Source organism: Labrus bergylta, chromosome 20 (genome assembly GCF_963930695.1).
Source record: "Labrus bergylta chromosome 20, fLabBer1.1, whole genome shotgun sequence".
Taxonomy (NCBI): Eukaryota; Metazoa; Chordata; class Actinopteri; order Labriformes; family Labridae; genus Labrus; species Labrus bergylta.
In genome coordinates this window covers 16,845,772-16,862,103 of record NC_089214.1, presented here as the reverse complement: position 1 = coordinate 16,862,103, position 16,332 = coordinate 16,845,772, and the positions used below count along the sequence as shown (strand labels likewise).

At 39.6% G+C, this 16,332-nt stretch overlaps 1 protein-coding gene across 1 annotated transcript in view; it reads right to left on the bottom strand.

The window, feature by feature from the left end:
- Positions 1-593: 593 nt before the first annotated feature.
- The window catches only part of LOC109987512 (phospholipid phosphatase-related protein type 4), a 28,433-nt gene continuing 12,694 nt past the window's right edge, over positions 594-16,332 (bottom strand). Inside the window, exons 2-7 of the mRNA XM_020638616.3 lie at positions 15,272-15,457; positions 11,032-11,161; positions 10,596-10,791; positions 7,143-7,200; positions 6,311-6,484; positions 594-5,350 (exon numbers count right to left, since the gene is read on the bottom strand). Coding sequence (XP_020494272.2) covers positions 3,653-5,350; positions 6,311-6,484; positions 7,143-7,200; positions 10,596-10,791; positions 11,032-11,161; positions 15,272-15,457 — 2,442 coding nt within the window. The 3' untranslated portion in view covers positions 594-3,652. The remainder of the gene's footprint in view (positions 5,351-6,310; positions 6,485-7,142; positions 7,201-10,595; positions 10,792-11,031; positions 11,162-15,271; positions 15,458-16,332) is intronic.

Genomic DNA, 16,332 nt, shown 5'->3' with positions numbered 1-16,332 from the left:
AAACTGGCAGCCACCATTAAACAATCTGTGGGTTTTCAGCACAGAGTTGTAAATGTTCCATCTCTTAAAAATGACACTTTAACATCACCTGCAGAAAATATAGATATTACAGTGAGATAAATTGCAAGTTTTGGGAACTTCTGTCTCTTATACATCATCCAGACACTATTTGAATAGCTAAACACAACAGCACAATCCTCCCAAGAACTTGACTCTGGCACTGTTTACATATATTAAGTGGAGAATCCTTCCCCTTACACAACCATTTGGTTTGTCTGGGTCAATAACTCTGCCATTTGGGGAGTGAAGGGCAAGAAGTCCATCATCAAAGACTAGTGCTAGTTAGCTAAAATTAGCTAGTTCACGTTACCTGACGTTAGTATCCGGATCAATGTCAGCTGTCACTGACTGTTCAGTCAGTTATGTTAGTTAAAAGGCAGTAATATGTTACTCAAGTTAAGACTATATTTTGTAGCAGGAGACGTCTGTTCTTTTGTTCCCTCAAAGGAGAGCAGAGCATCTAATCCACAAAGTGAGCTAATCTCCTCACCGGTTAGTGCATCCTATTGAACAACAGCTGTCTTTTGTTTAAAAAAAAAAAAAAAACAGACTGGTGAAAACACGTAAGTAGCAACTGAGACTGGCAATTTCTCCATGGCGTGCAGAAGTAGCCGTTCTTGCCCTCCAGGTGGGTGCTTCCATAAGTGTGTGACATAAGGTGAACGCTATGAATTGTGATTATAATGGGCAGGGTGCAGGTAAAAATCAAATTAACCAACTTGCTTGAATAACTGAAACACTCAAAGGTTGACAGTTCAACTAAGAAAAACAGATTGTATTAAAAATATTCTATTAATTTGGTTACCATAAGAAACATATTTCTTTTGAGAGTTTGATTCCCCTTGACTGAAAGAGATCAGCTATTGTTTGGCACGGTTAAGTAATATACACATTACAAATGACTGTAATGCAAAGTGAATGGCAGGGGTTTATAGTTCAACAGAAAACCAACCTGCAGTCATGACATAAATAGGCAACAGTCCTCAGATAAAAAAAGATTGTCTTATAACTCTCTCTATGATACACTAATTCCAAGAACATACCATTAAATACATGTGTAAATTAAAAATAAAAGTACATTTATGATATAAATCTTGTGATATGCACTATATAAAAGTGACCATGCAAATGTAACCTGGGTAAAGAATAAATCATGTACAGTATATTGCAAGCTTGCTATATAAACACTCTAAGTTACATGATGATTAATATTTTTTTTTTTCAAATTAAACAAATAAGAGCTTTGGCAAATTTTCTCACATAGTTACACTGGCAAAATATTTTTTTCACAAGACAATTGCTGTCAATTCTGGAGGTTTTGTATCAAATATAACTTATGTACAGTGGGTGCTTATTTAACCACTGGGATACTAATAATATGCACCATTGTATAAACCACTGTAAACAACACGTTTTGTAATTCTTCAACAGTCGTCTTTTCGCTTTTTCAAACATTTTGTACCCTGTACGTCTGCGTCTTTGAAAAAAAGAAAAAATGAAGAAAAGGATATTAGTTGGATACATAGTATATATCACCTTAAACAAATCACATGGTTTCTGGTTGAATTGGTGGCCTCTATTTGCCTCTACATATAATTGAATACACTTGGTTAGATTTGGTAGAAAATCTGCTGGTTGCTTAATGGCACTAAAGGAAATTAGAGCACAAAAAGTGGAAGAAGGTTCTGTCTTTCTAGTGCATACAGCAGAGGACAAGGGGAGTGCTAAACCCAGCAAAAATCACCTGTTACATGCTTATTCTGTTCTGAATAACCAAACATACTGAAAAGTCTTTATTCCATGAAAACTATTACACTGAGGTATTCTAATGTGACAGCAACATCCATTTTGAAAAATGCTACATGTATCACCTTTAAATGTAGGCTAGAACTAATTGTGTTGCTTTGTTACTGATGACCACAGTGCTTTACATCACGCTTATAAAGAAATAAGATTTGCAAATATTTTTTTAAATTCTTATAAGGAAAAGATATGTTTGTCGGCTGTTTAAAACCAGAAGATAAGAGCTATATCATTCTCATCTCTGTGCATCCAGTCCAGAAGTATGTCTGGGATATGTTTAGCTTAGTTGAGACTGAAAGAATGTGAAAACTGGAAGCCTCAATCGCAAATTTGTGAAAGAGAAAATCTTCAAACTACGACGTGTGTTTCATGACAACATCGACACATAAAGAAAAAAAGATATGGTGTTCTTCTTGTTAAAGTATTTTCAACAATTTTCAGACAATTTTAAGGCCAACAGCCGCTGAGCCCATACACTCCAGGCAGCTATATATCTTTGTGCTGTGCTCTGCAAAATCACATCCCAAACTACCTACAGTATCTCTTTTGTAAACGCTAAGAGATAAAACTGACAAAGAGTTGCAAAGTAGTGTTTTCACACCGTACTATATTAACACCCTTTATGTCCCTCACCATGAAAACATTAAATGTCATTTTTGGGAAGCAGTTTTTGCATGGAAGATCTCCATACCCATCCAAGGCATGGAATTCCACCTATCACTGCCAGTTGTGACATATGGGGTTTATTTCAGAACCCTGGTCCTACCCACAATACCTTCCCTCAGGCCTTTAGCTTTGGATTTGACAGCTACAACTTGAATTCTTGAAATATTGATTTGAAAGCTAAAAAAAACAGCTTTTAAGCAGTTTAAAACCTGCAAAAAAAGGGAAGATTGAGGTCAAGTATTGCAGTGAGATTAGGATATGTACAACTTATCTCATGATAAGAAGACACAGTATTTTACTGTTTTTCTGTTTTGTTTTTTGTGCTGTAGAATGGGATTGAAATTGACGTCCAAATGTAAGGATATGCAGATAAGGTCAGGGTTTACAGTATACTAGGTACAGTAAACACATATTTCAGTGCAAGTCACAGCATATTTTACTTCATAGCTACAGAAGGAATGCTAAGCACACTTATGGTTCAAACAGTTTTCTGTTGAATATGTAGTATTATGTACAGAAAAGAGACAAAATACAAAACATATCTCTATATCTTTAACATATTAACGTCATGTTGTTCACTTTGTAAAATAAGTCATTCTTTATCTATTCAAATGATACAGTATTATGTATAGTAAATAGTATTTTCTGGTGTAGCACCCTTTTCAAACAAACACATTATATATACAGTGCAGGGAAGTTAACACTGGTTTCACAGCTATGGTACAATTATTTTGTTGCAGTTTGCTACAGTTTAAAAGTTACTGTGCTACTCGATTTTTTTCTTTTTGTTTTGTGATGATTTATATTCAAAACCAAACAGGTCTGTTTAAAAAAAGGTTCTCCTGCCTCCATGTGACTGGCACAGAATAGACATTACACAATGTTTCCTTGGGAGTGACCACAAAAGGACACAGTGATTATTTCTACACCACTAAAAAGGTTGTGATTACGTGTAAATATGTAAAAATCTCATGCTTCATAAAACCTTTTTTTGTTTTCCTTCTGAAATTATTGTGATATATACAATGGTGGTAGGTACTGACAGTTGTCACAGACACAGGGTTCTCTACAAATCCAGCTGTCTTGTATTATTAGCTACAGCTTCTTAAAAGTAATTTATGAACTAGTCCTTAAAAACAGGAGTTATTGACGTTCCCTTGTAGAAAATGTTTCGGGCGTTATCGGGGCTGTTGGCTCTCTCTGGAATCAGGATGATATTATTGCCTTTTCTCCGTAGTGTTGACTCACGACTGGAGGCTACTGAGTGGGTTTCAGAGGCAGATTCACCACCTCCTCCTCCGCCACCAATTCCAGATACAGAACCACTTCCATCCCCTGGAGTGACCCTTATGGTAGAAAGGCCCTGGGGATGAAGCCTCTGCTCTGACTGGCTGGTGCTCTGGGTGTGAACAGTAACTATAGGTGGGGTGCTAACAGTGGCAGTGGTTGTAACAATATGATTGGCACGCTTCCGGTCAATGGACCCTTCACGATATGAGTCGGAGCTTTCTGAGTCTCTATTAAGATCATTGAGCTCAAAGGACTGCCTCAAACTACCACCTCCAACTGATCCACCTCCTGCTCCACTTGTCCCTGAACCTCCACCAGCTCCTGTGCCATGGTCCAGGGAACGCCATCTCCATGATCCAGTTCCATCTGTTGAGGGAGCTTGTATGATTGGCCTGTTGGTTTCAGGGTGGGCCTCGACTCTAACAATTGCTCCAGTACTTCCTGAAATGCTGCCTGTGGTGCTACCAAGTGAGCTGGGACCTGTGATGCTGGTGGGATCTTGATCAGTCAGCGCTCTGTAGCGAGCTGAGCCTTGGCAACTCCCAGTTGTGCTGCAGCCAATGCTGCTCTCATCTAAGCTCTTGGAGTGGGTCTGTAGTAGACCCTGCTGCTTTGACATAGCAATGACTTGCATAATTCTTGGCTGGGTGTTGTGCCCATTATCATTAGTCCTGCAGGCCGCAGTCTTGTCTGCTGCTCTTTGCCAGTTAGCCTGAACTGTGCTATTTAATGTTGACATCCCATCACTTCCTCCTCCTTCACTGGTCCTTGGAGATGTAGGGTTGTAATTCTCGTGAGCCTCCTCTGGTATGTGGACCAGCTGTGAAGATCCAGGTCTAGATTGCATGGATATCCTTGCTCCTCCAGTGATGCCACTGCAGTTACTGGGCAGGGTGTTACAAGCCCCTGTGGCCAGCTTGGACATGTATGCATGTGCATCAAATCCTCCGTTCATGCCCATAGCTGACGGATCTGAGCTGGATCGGAGCTCCATACTGCCATGGTGGTGTGGATGTTGGGAGGGATGGCCAGATGAGGAGTCTACAGAGGAGGAGAAGGAGTCTGGGACCTGCAGGGAGCATTTGTGGTTGTTCTTACTTTTCCATTGAGACAGAAGTTGCTTTGAGCGACTGGAGTCCATGGAGGCATGGTGAAGGGTGGCAGCATGACGTCTGGCTGCTTCCTCATATGCAGCCATGGCCTGGGGGGTATGGACCCGAGGAAGGGTGTGGCTAAAGGTCACATAGGCGTCTTTGCTCTGAGGGCTGCGTGGGGAGATTACTTCAACATCTGCACTGGAGTGCTTCAGACTGTCTTCAGGCCTTTGCTGCTGAAGACCTCGATGCAAGAGGGCCCCAGTGGGGGTGATAGGTATGCCAGGCTCCCCGGCCAGGCTTGCCTTCATTTGCAGGTGATGGAGCACAGCCTCCTGGCTAATGTGGGGCAAGGAGCATGGGGGGCGGTGTAGGGGTGGAGGAGGGCTGGTGCTGGCTTCCTCACTAGGCTGGAAATTTCCAACTGCATACAAACCCTGGCAACAAAAGAACACACACAATGAGTTCAGGACAGTTTTGTTGATGATTGTTTGTCTTGACAATATAATTTTTTTTTGTTGAACCACTTTATAAAAACTGAGGTTTTAGATTTAGATAGTCACCTTGATTTGTTTCTATAAAACAGGTTTACATTTGCTCACATAAATTTGGCTCCTCATAACTCTGCAGGACCTTTATCTGTCAGTTGGTAAGCTAGCCACTTGCACGGATATATTGAAACATGTCACCAGCGTTGCATTTGGTACACTTATTCATGACCCACAATTTTAGAAAATTCCCACACTTTTACATGTACTCTTCTGCTACCAGCAGGTTGAATGTTAAATGGATTAAAATGACATATGCTGGTGACAATTAATCGATGATTCACACATTTACTGATTCATTGAATTCTTCAGAAAGCTGTGGTGAGCTTCAGACTACCGTCTTGTGCTGTCATTATGTGCCAAGTTAAGATGTAATTTAAGGCCACATATGTACTGGGCTCATAACATATCTGTTCAATTAGAATTTTTTTTTTTTAACACGCTGATAGGCTACGCTGATAGGCTGACCATGGTAAACACAACACGACTTTAGCATTCTAGCTTTATCCTTGCTGGTAACTGTTGGATTAATCTGATAGCACTGTAGCTGGCGTACCTTTGAAGTCTTTATCTTTGATTCAGGCATGTTTGACCACATAGGTCTGTTTCAGGTAATCGAACAAACTGGCCTCAGATGCTTTGGTTGGCTTTGCTCTGTATTGCGCAAAGTGGGACCACGTATTCCCAGCTCTTGATCATCTGCTCACTGACCCAAGGTTTAATCTTTTTTGTTGTGAAATGTTTTGAATGAACCCCCCCCCTCCCAAAAAGAAACTTGACAATGGCTAACTGTCTCAGCTCTGCTTTCAATGGTCATGAATGAATGAAATACTTAAATCTGGCCCTTACCAGGTACACAGCAATAGCACCACCAAGCAGGAAGCCCAGGTAGACGTCAATAGCATGGTTCTTATACTGGATAATCCGGGTCAGACCACAAATGATGGCACAGATAATGAAGGAGAAAACCAGCAGGGGCTTGAGCAGTTTGGACGAGTCAGTCAGAGTGCTGTTGAAGTACATCTGAGGACACAATGACACATGTACTGATTACTGATCTTCTCTGGAGCGACTTCTCTCTCTATAGTGTCATGACTGTTAGTGTCACACAATGTTTGAGTCACCATTTTCAAACCTTGTAAAATTTCATTTGGAAAACATCAATATATGGGTCAATCTGTGCTTTGGGTATCTAAAGATCTTTAAAAAAGGAAGTCAGTATTTATCCAATAATGACCAAATTTGTGTTCTATCTGTTCTTTTGACCCAAAAAATCAATCCAAATATATTTGTCCTAACAATTAATGCATTACATCTTATACTTAAGGGGGCGCTGGTGGTGCAGTGGTTGGTGCGTGCGCCCCATTTATAGAGGCAGTAGTCCTCCAAGCGGGCAGCCCAAGTTCAAATCCAACCTGGGCATTGGTCTGATCAGTATGCTTAATTGCAAACTACTTGCTGTCTTTCTTTCTTTATTCCTGAAAGGCTACAATTCAAGAATCTTTAAAAAAGCTATAAAAAAAACAGCATGGTAGAAAGAAACCATGCAGAAGACTAAATCTCGGCTGATTCCATCATCCACCACTAGATTTTTCGATCTGTTAACTTCCACTGATACATTGGGCCTTATGGGAGGTTGAACAGGGTTCAGTGTTTGTGTGTGCTCAAAACCATTACTCACGGAAACATAGACAGCAGCGAAGGATGCGAGGGTGGCATGCTGCGACGGGAAGGATTTTCTGCAAGAGATGAAAGAACAGAAATAGACTCAGCCAATGTTCACATCTGTACGTGTGAGTCAACGGAGGGTGGAGAGAGGGTTTAACCACTGCCAACTTTACACAAGCATAATGAGGTATTCTAAAACCAACATGTGCACACAGTCATTTGATATGGGTAGAATTACTGAACCAATTTAGATACATCTTTTCATGTCTTTTTACCCTTTGTCACCTTTACTACTCCCCTCCAAAAAAAAAATAATAGAGCAAGGGCCACAGCATTAAAATGACGACGAGAGATTCTCATGCTACAAACCTAGCATCAACGTAACACAGACGCACAGTGTAAATGTCTAATCTTCAGTCATATACTGCAGTGAAGCGGCAGGAGTTTCACTGTGTGCGCTTCATGATGAAAGTGAACCTGTGGCCCAGTTTCTCACTGGCTCCAATCCCATGACCTACTTCTGACAACTCTTGGTACTCTCTCCTCCTACCAGCCCTTATCTTTACTCCTGACTCTGCATGTGTGGGAATGTGTGTGTGTGTGTGTGTGTGTGTGTGTGTGTGTGTGTGTGTGTGTGTGTGTTTTGCTGCATGCATGCAGTTGTGTGTATCTTTGTGTGTGTCTGGTGCACATTATACAGTTGGGTATTCTCTTCCAGTATTTACAACATCTGTGGAGTTATGAAAAATTCATTTTCAAATGTAAACTGATAATACTGTTTTTTCATGAGCTGACCCACTTCTAGCTCTGATCAAATCAACACAGATATAAATGCATGTTTAATATACATTGCTATTTCTTTGTTAGAAATTTATTTTTTTATAAACACAGTCCGACGTTTCTAAATATCATTATAAAAAGAAAAGAAATACAATTTAGTTATGTTAATATTTTGCCCAAATGACGACTGTGGATTTCTTCCCCATAACGTATGATGAAGGTTGGCTTGTCTTTTAATGGTCTGAAGAAGAAATGATTGCAAAGGGCAAACATTTTTTTCATGTATGTATGGGGATTTATATGCTTTTAAATGACAGACAAAATAATTAACTGTCTCGAACTAGTACACATAACTTTCACAGCAATTAGAATTACATGAAATGTCTGTCCACTGTTCTTATGATAATCCTCAGTGTACCCAGTATTGAATGTAGATAGCTATACAAGCTGCAGTATTAATAGTTCTTAGTCATAATAATTATGGGAAATGCACAATTCAAACACATTCCACCCTGGTAAGGTACCGATCCTTTGGAGGCAACTTTTGTTGTCAAGGAACTGCAGGTCAAGATCTAAATTTCAAAGGCAAAATACAAAATACTAAGGAATAAAGGCTCCCCAAAAAGTTCAGTCTATGAAAATGCACATTTTTTGTCTTGCTAAAGGGAATGCTTAAGCATGGTGGTTTTTCTTAGTCATCTTGTACCTCAGTTAAAATAGGTTAATAATACCCCTGGTAGACAGCCACCGCAATGAAACCGCTCCCATGCTGCCTTGGAAACAAGATTTGAGGCTTAAGCTGCTATAGAGAGAGTAGAAGACAGTGTTTATGCCAGGAGCGGTGGGTTATATTTAGACCCCTATTCTCTACATTCAAATCCATGTGTGAGCCAAAAGCTTGGGTCAAACCTAGCCTTATCCCCCTTTACCCCACATCCCTGTTCCTTTCTACCGCCACTGACACACAAACATACACACACATAGACATAGCTCTCTTACGGAGACAGGATTCAAATAAATGTCACACAAACCAGTACCTGGTTTAATCCGATACACTCAGTGCACTAACGCTTAGGGGGCAACAAACAGCACAGTTGTCATTGTTGCCATCATCTAGTGCTGCATATGTCTGTATTAAGTTTGTTAAGACAGACTACTAATAATATCATAGATAGAGATGCACTGATCTCTTTATTCTTTGTTTCAGATATCAGAGTGATAGATGTCTTGATCAAAATTAAATATGTATCATTTCTAAGACGGTGAGTCTCACAACAGATTACAGAGAAATCATGTAAATAAAGATAAAGGAACTTTATGATAACCCAGTAAATTAAACTTCACGTGTTTGATTCTTGCATGAATGTGAGCATCTAATCAACTGTTCAAGAATGAAAGAGAGGCACTTTAACTAATGTAAGTTAGTGGGAAAGCTTGTAGCCTAAGTCTGAAAAGACAACTGCTGGAGTAGTAGGGAGAGAACCAGAGAGCAGACAAGACCAGACACCACTTAAAAAAAAAAGAGAGACATGTGGAGGCCACAGTGGATGAAAAGGCCTGTGAGTGAGAGGGAGCCCACACTGTCTGTATCTTTAAAGGAGGAAGGAGACGAGAGCACCCTGTTTGTGAGAGAAAATAGAGTGTGACATAAAATGATATTGCAGCAGCTCAATGCTCTACATTCTTGAAAGCATCCCCCCCCCCCACCCCCGCCTCCCACTATTAAAAACCTGGCTTAGCCCTAATGCTCCCCTTTCTGTTTAGAAAGAGGTTTCCTCATATTGCAAACAGAAACTCAAGTTTTGAAAGCAATTCATATTTGAATTAATACATATATTTTCTATCTTTGATGACATGATTTAAGGTAACTGGTCTTTTTTTTTTTTTTTTTTTTTTTACTTTTTTTCAACCAACTTCCACTACTAAAATGAATATCACAAAGAGATTCCACACCAAAATAACAATCAGCTGAATTCTTCCACATACATCAAGGAAAAAGTGGGTAAATTAGATCTAAGGTCTATTAGGTTTAATGCATATAAGAGCTTGCAAATGCCTGACCCCTCTTCCACTCAATTTAGAATATTTGTCGCCAGAGGGAACACTATGTTTATTATAAGATGATGAAAGGTAGGTTAAATGTAACATGCTATCAAATTGTATGGTCAATCTAAAGCTAAATTATTTTGTCATCAACATTACAGTAACAGCTTTAGAGTCTGGATTAATATTGTGTTTTGTTTTTCCCTTTTTTTGTTAAGGTGAGGTTTGATTTTCTGTAGGTGGTCTTTCTGCGTCCATAAACTGTGTATGTTACAGATTCATACTACTGAATTATTCATCATTTTCTGTGCTCAGCGGTGTTTTAAAGTAAAAATGTATGTATCTAAGGACTAAATTGTGAACATGTGAAATGTTGGTGTTGAATCACTAAACACTAAATAATTGATTGTTTTTAAATTTAAAGAAATTTCATGTGTAATTTGACTAAGTTAATAGAACATCCATTTTCTAAATCAGTACAACCTTCCCATGACATGCGTTCATTCACCACCGCACATACATTATAGTCTTTAGTCCAGTCTTGTAAAATGCAAACTCTTATCGACCAGAGCAGCTTCTTACAGATTGAAACGAGTGTCTGTCTTTCTAGTTAGAGCAAAGATCTTTACGATTGTCTCCTCACCTGCCCTGGTTGATGGCCGTGGGGTCGGCTCCTGAACAAATATCCTCCATGATGTAGGGGTTCTGCTCACAGCTGACGTTAAGCGTGGTGTAGTTGGGTTTACATACGGTGAGGAAGTACGGTGTTGGGTAGCCCGTCATTAGTTGGAGGATGTCTGTGATGAGGGCCGTGGCACAGAGACCAAATGCATGAACGCCTGAAGACAGAGGGAATGTGTTGTTGAACATATACAAACCCTGCTGAAGCTACTGTTGGATGAGCTGTACAGGGATAACATACACAAGCTACGTCAATATGTGCATAGATTTTCAGAGCTCTAAAACTTTACAAGCAGCCTTTGGAGTGCACACACACATCACTACTGACTATAATAGTAGTCAGTGAGTTACTGAGGTTCAGGTAAGTGTACATAGATTAAGAGGGAAAATCGGCGTACCAACGAAGCGGACAGCTCTGCGTATGAAGGAATTGAAGTTGCAGCCAGCAGCGTTGATGTTAGCCTCGGCTCCGGCTCCACCCTTCCTCCGTGATAGACAGCAGAACAGGATGGCCTCTCCGATCATTATCTGTCAATACAAAACACAAAAAAAACCATGTAAAACACAATGACTTCATTGGTTGTTGTGTTGTTCCGACTGGCATGTCACCTCCCCTTTCAGAGAACTCTTTTGCCCCTTTACTTAAACAGTTTGAGTTGCCTGTATGGTTTTTCCATGCAGCAGGCAGCTTACCCCAGCAAACACTGGATGAAAGGTGGTCTACATCCTGGACTACAGAAAATCAATGTGTTATTGTAATATTCTTATTACTGAATGCAACTAAATGCATGGTTTAACCTGTAATAATTCATAATGAAATGAGCCTTACTTAGACATGGATGTACACAGCAACATCTGAGGCTAGAAGCTGTTTTTATGTGGGCTGTATCCCATAGCTTGAGCTTTTGGCCCTCCAAGCTTTGGTTTGAGCAGAGGGCAGGCCAAGACTGCTCCTTTCTGTGTGATACACTCATACACACCAACACACACTACTCTAGACGTGACATATGGTACCGCAGGGGGGATGCCTGGCTACCTGCAGACCGCAGCTATCTAGGAAACAGATTAAATACGAGAAAATTGCAAACATGCATTGTATGATCACAGAAGTGAGGGAAACAATGGATGGAAAAATGAAAAAAAAAAAAAAAAAAAAGACGAAAGCAGCGTTGACAGACAGAAAGAGGGATTAGCAGTACTTAAAGGAGGGCCTCATGGGATCTGCATAACACTGACACTGACACAATGTAGGATATATCGCGTCTAAGCCTTCTTCTCATTTTGTAATTTAAAAAAAAAAGGTCAAACTGTAAAATATCTAGAACACAATGACAAAGTGGAACTAGGTTCATTAAATGTATTATTGTTGGTAACTTCTCCACTTCACGGGTAAATATCAGGAGGGACTTGGTGGCCCCAGCTGCATTCAACGTTTTTATATTTACACAATTCTCTGTAAGAAAATATAAAACCAAGGGTGGTGAAGTAAGTATGTACACACAGAAAATTTGCAAAAGTTGCCATTACAACAGCTTATTAAGCGTATTAATGTGTGGAGGAAACATTTTATTTCCCAACATTATAGTCTGGGTACTCACTGCTTAGGAAATATTATGAATAACTACATAAGTTTTCAGAATTTAACGTATAAAGTACCATCAAATAACTTCTTTTTGTTTCTATGATTATGATTCTGTTATAAGGGCTGCTTACTATCAGGTAGTCAGGCCACATATTATCTATCCTAATCATGTGTTATTTAAGAAACGTTTCTCATGCATGGCAAAATCCTTATTATAAACAAATCTGTATTATAGCCATCAAACTTCTGCTTTATGATTAACACAGCATCTTCTCCAACCGTTGACTCAATTAGCGACATTTCTACAGATTAAGTGGTAATGTTCCTCGGTGCACATTACAGTCTTTCTATTTGAAACAATTACTCAGCATTGTAACGGTAAACATTATCTTCACTGTGGGTGATACCTTAGAACAAATCTGCCCTTGTCAATTCATCAGTATTTGTTTGTATAGCAACCTATCTGCAACAGATGTTATCTCAAGACACTTTACAAAAAGAGAGACCTTACACTTTGTTATATTAAAAAAAAAAAAAACCCTACATTTATCCACCCTGAGCACAGCACTTGGCAACATAAAACGAGCTAGTAGCAGGCAGAAACCTCAAGCAGAACAAGACTCATGTTGAACAGCCTTCTGTGTTGGGGTTGAAATTGAGAGAGATGCAGACAGAGAGAGATGGATCGATGCAAATAAACAGAGCAACACAACAACAATGAATAACATGTATAGCTATATTTACAATGGTAGAAGTATGTGTCGTATTAGCAGGAACAGCAACATGTAACAATAGACTGATATCAACATCAGTAACTATTATGATAATGAAGAGTCTGACCTTTGCCCACAACAGTGTGATTCGAGTGTGACTCATTCTAAACTCTCACTCAAGCAGCTGCCATGTTAACCTGCAATGCCAGCTATGTTATCTTAATTAGAGTAGCATGAACACCTTCAACCTAACTGTCACATAAAATGTCCTTCACAATAATTAGGGCCCTGCAAACATCAGCCCAGATTGACCAATTTACCTTAAACCTGTTTCATGATTGAAGTATTTACTTATTTTATTCCAGAATCTTTTGATGGATATTGTATTGATGTCCCATTGGCTGCAGATTATAGGGCTTCTCTTAAATTGTGTTTTTCTTAAGCTATTTATGATCATGATACAAAATGTAGGGAAACTGTATAAACATTATACATGTAGTAGAGCACACTGTGGCCTTAACAGTGCAAACACTCCACTCATTTTGTACTCTATTGTCTAGAATGTCTTCCCATGCTGCATTTGGCAAAGAGGTGCAAGCTACACAACATTTAAAAAGGCCACATCATGTATATATCACCTTAACTGTGCTGGTCTTGATCCCACTTCTCATACAACAAGTCATGTTTTTCATGCCCAGGGGAGCACAGCAGGAGGTCCCCCTAGGCAAATAATGGCTCCACAATTTAGATGCAGATATTGATGTTGACATGTTTTACTTGCATCTGCCTGTATTTTGTTGCCTTATTGAATATCTTTGATATCTGAGAACATCAATGCAAACAAGGCATACAAACAAACTTCAATATGGACAACTATGCAACAGAAGACGTAGTAACATACCCTAAATTAAGTTGCTTTTAGGTCCCAGAGCAAATAGAAATAAAAAGGCAGTTAATATGTACAGTGAAAGTTACTTCAGCGTTCCATCCTATGTTTGTATTAGGAAGTCATTATAATCTTTAACTATGTATGCAGAAAAACCAGGAACACAGACAAAAAGCAAGGTGGCATGATACACTGAATCCAATATTTACAATGCAGCTGAGGTTGCCTGCATACACAGATTATAACTCCGGTCAAGCAGGTTTGCTTTCTAAACCACTTCTTGAAACAGTAATAACAAAGTGATTCATATGCAATAGTTAAAAATGAATGATGGAATGGAGTGGGTGTTAGACAATAAGAGCAATCGTAAAAAAGACAGATTACAAAGAATAAAAAGACAAAACCTAAATGAACTTAAAGGAAAAACATAACAAGCCCCATACAGGGGCATTTAAACAAGTTTTTAAGTCGGGTACGGAACAAAGCATTTAAGAGAAATTGCTCCGAAGATCTGAGCAACCTTAGGGCATCCTAAAGTATTCGTTTGTAAGTTCACAAATATACAAGGGTAGTGTTCTACAGAGGCCAATGATCTGTTTCAGTCATATTCAGCTGAAGATAAGTCAGCAAAATTAATCTTTAACGCAGTAAGGCTACAGTGTAGAGTGTACAGATTTTTGTATGCCTTTATTGGAGAGACAGATTGAGAATGTGGAATTACATGCGGGAAAGCATCATTAGGTTTAAGAATCTCATTTCCAAGAGTCTTCTGGCTTAGACAGGCAGCAGCACAATTCAACAAGTTACAGACATACAATACACACACAATAAAACATTACAAACACCAAACCTGAGTCATCGAGCACAACCTGATGCATCTTCAAACTACTTTTAAATGATTTAAAGTGATCGGCTCCCCCCAGACCCAAATCCACCTGCAGAACTCAATGGGCAAACTAGCGGTCTATATTTTGACACTTTGCTGGCATTGTCTGGCGTAGTTGGTGTTTATTGTATGCGAGTTGACTACAAAAGAAACTTTTAATTTCAAATTCATTAAGGCCCATTAAAAAAAAGGAATACTTCTGAGGGTCTCCCATCAACTTTCAGAGAGGAGATATTGACATGCATCTTTTTTATATAGATCTTAATGTGCATGGAAGTGCAAGGCATGAAATCTGCCCCTGGTTGAGATCAGTAGCAAGTAGATTTTTTATTTTTTTTTAACTATTTAATTTTGGTCCTAGTAGTGAATATGTTAAAATCAGTCTCAGCAAGACTAGTTTAAAGTGTGGTGCCAAAAAAGGAAACACCTATTAGATGATTCAACTGATCATTACAAGAATTTCTAGAGGTGCCGGACAGCGTAGCAGCTATGTGATTTACCCCATGCACAGAGACTATAGTCCTTGAAATAATAGAGGCATTCTTTACAACTCCCCTGTTCCAATCCTTACCGTAATGGCGGGTCCGGCAAAGGCTAGGCTAAGGAGCATCAGCAGGGGGATGACCTCATGGTTTGGGTCGATGTAGGGCAGGCTCAGGCTGCGGTCATGGCAGTTGAAGCCTGACTTCACGGGCTTAAACAAGTCTGTCCACTCCAGGAAGTACAGGCTGACCACGGATGATACCAGAATCGGCAGCTGTTGATGGACATGACAGAGGAAACAGAATGAGAGAGATATCAATCGGTTCAAAGTCATAAACAGCTGCAGCAGGAGGAACTTTAACAGATTGCCAATGAATAAATAAATAGATAAACAGGCAGTGAGTGTTGCAAATGGCCCCATAAACTTATGGTTCAGTGATCGTGTTAATTTGATTTGATAATGAGGACCAAAGCAGGGCAAATTGTTTGTGCGGCCAGAGGAGGGTGAGGATGGTGCTGACGGTTATGGAACAAGGCACGTGGAATGAACTGCTCACACTGAGCACAACTCAACCTACTGAATGAATTCTCCAGATACCAACAAAAGAAAATGAGAATCACCTAATTCATGTTTTAACAGCCAGCTTGAGATCTAATAATCATAAAACACAGTCACAACACAACAGCTCAATCCCTAGAATTCACAAGTGGGAGTAATAAAGCAAGTGTTTTTCCTGTCAGTTCAATGAATGAAAGTGCTTCAGCGGTCTGGGGTCTTGGTTATGTAAATTTCTGCCTCAGACATGCTGAATGGCTCGCTGCAGTGATTTCACCACTGACCTTTCACAGTGTCATCGTCATCGTGTGTACTACGAGTTGGTGGCATTTTGGAAGTTGGTATCCAATCTTTTGTAAGACAGAAGAGCTGAGAAGTCCTGACACACCTTTTCACCAAAGACACCACCACAACAACTAGTAAAGCACTGAACACACAAAGAGAGTTTTCTCTGTTGCTTGCCTGCACGGCTACTTTTGTACCGTATTATACCTTACATTATTCTATTTCTGTTCCTCTCTGTCCATCACTACAACTCACAGAATGTCAGATCCGCAGCAAAATGATATCTGACCTTTTTAGAATAATTAAAA